General features: G+C 41.5%; 1 protein-coding gene across 1 annotated transcript in view; it reads left to right on the top strand.

Moving 5' to 3' along the window:
• The first annotated feature begins 2,057 nt into the window (after positions 1-2,057).
• The window catches only part of LOC106012970, a 10,071-nt gene continuing 5,899 nt past the window's right edge, over positions 2,058-6,229 (top strand). The window contains exons 1-2 of the mRNA XM_013087455.2: positions 2,058-2,125; positions 5,235-5,568. Of these exons, the coding sequence (XP_012942909.1) occupies positions 5,261-5,568 (308 nt within the window). The 5' untranslated portion in view covers positions 2,058-2,125; positions 5,235-5,260. The remainder of the gene's footprint in view (positions 2,126-5,234; positions 5,569-6,229) is intronic.

Genomic DNA, 6,229 nt, shown 5'->3' with positions numbered 1-6,229 from the left:
AACAATAATAATAATACATGACATTTATATAGCCCTCAACCCCGATTAGAGTACACAGGCTCTGAGCTCTTTACAATACAGTACAACGTACAACAGTAACATAAAACGTTGTGATCTGACTAAAAGAAAATCACTCCAAATATTCATCTTATTAATTTAAAAACACCTAGGTCACGAGAGCCCGCATGAAAGTCTACCCTCTGAATAGTCCATGGTCTACACCTCGCCTGCCATAGTGGATAGTTTTTGTTTCCTGGGGTGTTTGTTTGGGGGGAGGGAGTACAACTTGTTATTTAAAGAGTACCCCTGTCTTTGTGCTCTCTCAAGGGACGTCCAAATAGATCATTCCGTATACGTGTCATTGTAAACTTTGCTGAAGGATATGTAAATAAAAAACGTACTTATTTACTTACTTACTTACTTAGTTGGTTTTTAGTTACTTACTTACATACTTACTTACTTTCTTACTTACTTACTTACTCACTTATTTTTACTTACTTTTACTTGCTTGCTTACTTGCTTGCTTCCTTACCCTTTAGTCTTAAATATCGTTGAAGCACCAAGGATTATCGAGCAACATCTTTCCTCCATCCTTCTCTATTTTCAGCCTTTTGAAGGGCTTCACCAAAATTTTAATCTGCAGTAGGTACTCTAAGTTACTTGCTCTGGGTCTACCCCTGCCTCATTTGCCTTCAATTTTGCCCCTGAACGCTACAATATGTTCAAGACATTTACATTGTATGTCTATTCAGGTGCCCCAAAAACTGCAATTTGTCTTTTCCTGATTGTTTCTATCAGTGAGCGTCCCTCATGGGTTAATCAAACAAACCCTGTTACAAACAGTGAGACGCTTGTGACGACCACCGCCTTGTTACATACGTGTTAGGGCATGTGTTATTAAAATGGTAGTCTCTGACTACATCACGTTTGGTCAGATGAGTGCGAAACGAAACCAACGATAGAAAAAAACACAATAAAGCTGCAGTGAAAATTAGGCTGCTGAAGAAGGTGTTGTTTCCGTGTCGTCAAATGTTTATGGATCTCAGTGTGATGGCTCATAATATAGCTCCGATTTGTTTTGTGTACATCCATGTGGTGGTCTCGCTATCGGCCACATTTCGGTAACAGTGTCGTTTCGCGGACAAAGATTTACAGCTCTAGGGAACAAAAATATTGACAAAGATGTACGGAGGCGTCTGAACCAACATGGTCTGCTCCCACCGTCCAATTTACAGAGCAAGACGACAAGTCGAGTAGATAACGACCAGGGTACAGCCTCAAGCCACAAGCGATCTCCAGACACATTACTGCAGAGCTCATCTTTGTAATGACAGAGATGCATATCGCGACAATGTTCTCTTTAGCCTCGCTAATTATCTGAGAAGGTGCTGTCGGCGTCGTGGGAAAATAACCCTAAGCCAGCGACACTTACTTGATGAGATCTAGAGTTTATGTAGGAATTGTTCTTTGGCAATCTGTTCAAATATCCTATGATAGATAGATAGATAGATAGATAGATAGATAGATAGATAGATAGATAGATAGATAGATAGATAGATAGATAGATAGGATAAGATATTGAAAGAGAAAGAGAGAAAAAAAAGAGAGAGAGAGAGAGAGAGAGAGAGAGAGAGAGAGAGAGAGAGAGAGAGAAACAGACAGACAGACAGACAGACAGAAATACAGTCATACAAACACACAGACACACAAACAGACAGACACATGCGGTCAGCTTATGGGACAGAAACAAAGAGCTAACCCTTATCATAACGTATAAAGTACATTGTCATGTACTATTAGACCTGCTCCCACAGGTAGGCTGATTTTCCCACGGTTCAGTAATGGTGGTAAGGTGTTGCTGGGGTAGGGCAAGTTACCTACAATAACCGCAAGTGTTCATTTTGTCAACAACCAAACGGTCTATGGCCCTTGCTGTCTATATTTGTCAGGCTCGTTTGCGTCAGGAAATGATGTAAGCGGGCTATAAAACCAACGCACCCCTATGTTTTCGGTGCAATATTTCTCCTCCTCTTTTCTGAGAGAGGAACGGGAAGAGATCGTTTTGATTTGTCCTACTGAACTTGGGCTGCGAGTTCTGAGGTTTCTATCTTATCTTTCCAGAACGGTAACGGATTATTCACTTATTAATGATATAACCATATTTTTTAAAATCTCTTTGTGAATGGATAGATTTTTAAATATATTTCTATTCTATTGCACCTTGCAGAAAGTGTATTAAATCTCTGTCTGTCTGTCTGTCTGTCTGTCTGTCTGTCTGTCTGTCTGTCTGTCTGTCTGTCTGTCTATCTGTCTGTCTGTCTGTCTGTTTGTCTGTGTGTTTGCTTGTCTGTCTGTCTGTTTAATCAACTTTAAGTGATTCCCGTTAGGAAATTTGTTTGCAATAACAGGCACAGGGCAACACAAGAATACATTTATTAAAGTATACATAGGCATCACACAATGCAAAATACCATAGCCACATGACAAAATTAAAATGTATTTAAAAAACACATCGGCAGCAGCAGACAATTTACATGTCGCACAATATCACAGAGATACAAAGCATACACAAAATATACTTTTTTTAAACGTAAAAACGGCGTCAATGGTGTTGCGATTTGGGCGTTCCGACGTTGCACCCAGACGATACGAGTTTGAATCTCATATGAGGAGAATTTTCATTCAATGTCTCTCTGATGTTATTGTTATAATAATGTTAATTAATTATAATAATAACAATGATGATAATAACAATAATAATAATAATAATAATAATAATTATAATAATAATAATAATAATAATAATAATAATAATAATAATAATAATAATAATAATAATAATAATAATAATAATAATTATAATAATAATAATAATAATAATAATAATAATAATAATTTTTTTAAAATAATAGAAATGATAATAATGATAATAATAATATTATATGATTCAACATTACAATTACAGCATAACATTTGCGGAGCTGTCTTGTTTTTTCTCTGGTGGGAAATAAGAAACTGGTCGCAGCCTGCTTGAATTTACTTCTTCATTTTCCAACCTCTGTTACCAATGGGTGTCGTGGGGAGACACAATAGTCTGTCAGCTGTTAGTCAAATAGCTTGGAGGAGGGTCAGGTCGTCATGGACTCCGAGGGTGTCCTTTCCAGGGTCGACCCGGAGACGTTTTTTGGCCTCCTTCTGTTTCAGCAGCCAGAGTACCGCAATGCAGGCTGGTCTAGGAATATTCTTGAGAGTTGGTTGAACAACTGGTCGCTTTTAAGGACAAGCGGGCTAACCCAGATTCGGGGGTTTCCAGAAATCTTGACCTACTCCAAAAGTGGGCATTTCCCAACCTCTAGGAGACGTTTGGCTTCATTGATGTGTGTATTTGTTTGTTATAGAGAAAACCCTTCTTGTATTTCAACAAAACTGAACAAGGGGCAAAACTTTACCTTCGATTTTCTCAAAATAGCATTTTTCGGGATAGCCCCCTTGTGCTTAAGAGCGACAAATTTAGCTCGCTGCTGTTCGATATGGCGGAGGACAGATGTTAATGATTATTGTGTCTCTGACCAACTTGTTCCTGAGCTAGTCTCTCCTAGTCTTGTTCATTGCTCTCCTCAGACATAGCATCTCGGAGGTGGTTATAGTATCTTCACCTTTATTCTTTGTCAAGCATCAAGTTTGTCATATTAATGCTGCTATAGATAATATTAGAGCAATGATAAGTTTTTTCTTAGTGCCTGTAAGGATAACGGGGTGTCTCAAGAGAGGTCATTTGTGCTGTTGAAGCTAGAGAGATGAGCAGAGTAAGTGATTCCCTGTAAGGACTTCTCTGTTGACATCCAGCCCTTTGCTCTCTTATGACCTTATGCAGTTGCGAGCGCGGTAAAACCTCTACTAAAAGAAACAAAGAAGAAGTCATGAGTCACGAGTGCCTTAACCCTTCCAGGAGTCATTGAAGGGGGGGGGGGGCTACGCCAGTTGTCTCCACATCTGACGGTCATGGCATGGGCAAGGGCTTGGAGACATAGGTATTGTGTTCATTCTTCATGCAGTGTGTCTTGGGCAAGAATAGCCCGTCGGCTCCCATTCCTCTCCAGGCTTGATTTTTAAAAATATGTGTTACCGTTTATCCTACTTTGTTGGGCCCCTTGCCTTCATGCAGCCACATTCCGATTTAGAAGGTTCTCTATGTTTCTATACTGATTACAGTTGATAACTGGTTACATTACCTTTCTGGGATCGTGTTTAAACTTCTCTATCTACTTTACTGCCTTCTGTAAAAAAAAAACAACAATGAATCTGCCTGGGTATTTGAATTCACTGGCTTACTTTTGTTGGGATTTATTGACATTGATTTCCATCCATTGTTTCAGGTTTCCTGCTGATACTCGTAACATCTGTTGTGAATCAAGCGTTAAGATGTTCTGTATATTCTTGTAGCCTAGCCTCGTCCCTGTTTATCATCACCTCATCCCAGGGTCTGGGTAGACTTCTTTTGTTGTCTGGTCCGTAGTGACGAAAAGAGCAGGCAGCGGGTAGTGGGGATGTACCAAGTCAAAATAGATCAAATCAGAGAATGGATGGAGTCATTACAGTTCAGACACTTTTCTCGATATTCGTGTGAAAAAGTCGCTGATGATGTCGGTGAAGCCCAATTCAAGCAGTATATCTGACTCGATGCTACTACATGTATATTATGGTGGGTTTAACGGGCTTGTCTTTTCTAAGCCCTAAAGACGTTTGATTGGCTGTTAGGTTACTATAGTTGTAAGAGGTGACAGCAGTGATTGGATAAACGAGCAAGCCGCCAAGTTGATTTCTCTGTGTTCATTGCGTGCAATCAAAACGGTTTCAACTGTTTATTTCTTTATTTTACATTACTTAGGGATAAAGTTAAGGGGGGGGGGGGCTCAAGCCCTTCACTACCCACCGCCACTAATGAGGGGGGGGGGGTTGTATTTAAGTCTTTAGGAAGGTTGGTTTACAGTGGTCAGAGTAACTGGCGGTGATTCCCGACCTTGCACCGGGGGCTGCCAGTGGGTTTAGTTAGGCCTGGAAGTAATCTGTTTATCTTTTCAAGATCGTTCTTTGCTTGTGGCGCATTATCATGCATAATTATTTACCATGTTTCAAATTTTGTTACCAGTTCAGCTTGAAACCTCCGAAATGTTTTTTTTGTGTGTGTGTGAAATTGCCACGTGCCCAATAATGCCCCTTTTTTATATTTTCAGGTCGTATCCTCTTTTCGAAAAGAGCCATGAAAGTGTCACTGAAGCTCGTTGTTGTTGCCCTTGTGGTTTGCGCTTGTGTGACCGAATCATTTGCGCAGAGAGGCAGAAATTCGGATGGCTCGGGCCAGTCTGGCAGACGGCGAGGAATCCGGGGGCGTCAGCAGGGCAGACGACGAAATTCCAACAGAGGCGGGTCATCATCTGCAGCAGTCGAAGAGTCACTTCCGCCTCAGCCCCCGCGGGAAAGCGGCAGGAGGCGCTCTGGAAACGTTTTGCCAGTGCCCGACGTTGGGGAGGAGGCACCCCAGGAGGGGCGTGGCAGAAGGAGAAATGGGTGAGACGCCATTTTGGCTGAGCCCATAATACGTGTATTAATTTATTATGCCCCTCCTTTTTAGAACCAAATTATGCTGGGACAGTTGAGTGTGTTTGTGTTGTGTGTGTGTGGGGGGGGAGGGGTTGTTGTTACTGTTGCTCTGGTTGTTGTTGTTGTTGTTGTTGTTGTGTTGTTGTTGTTGTTGTTGTTGTTGTTGTTGCTGTCGTGTCTGTAAGCGTGGAGCACCCTGAAAACGGTGTTTTGGGGTCAAATTATGAAAACTGGGTTTATCGCTTATCAGTATTTCGTAGACATTTCCTGAACTATGTCCAAAAACGTACGTAAGCTTCTCTGTATCCTAAAGTGGTGTTTGAAGGGTGTTTAGAGCAGATGGTAAAGACTTGCTGAATCAACGATCAGTGTACCCAACAGAGGTGGGTCATCTGCAGCTGTCGAAGAGTCCCAACCCCCGCGGGAAAGCGGCCGGAGGCGTTCTGGAAACGTTTCGCCTGTGCCCGACGTTGGGGAGGAGGCACCCATGGAGGGGCGTGGCAGAAGGAGAAATGGGTGAGACGCCAATTTGGCTGAGCTCATAATACGTGTATGAATTTATTATACCCCCTTTTTAGCACCAACTTATACAGGGACGGTTGAGTATGTGTGTGTGTGTGTGTGTGTG

This window comes from Aplysia californica, unplaced genomic scaffold (genome assembly GCF_000002075.1).
Source record: "Aplysia californica isolate F4 #8 unplaced genomic scaffold, AplCal3.0 scaffold00589, whole genome shotgun sequence".
Classification (NCBI taxonomy): domain Eukaryota; kingdom Metazoa; phylum Mollusca; class Gastropoda; order Aplysiida; family Aplysiidae; genus Aplysia; species Aplysia californica.
The sequence above is the reverse complement of the archived record's forward strand: the minus strand, read 5'-3'. Positions and strand labels throughout refer to the sequence as shown.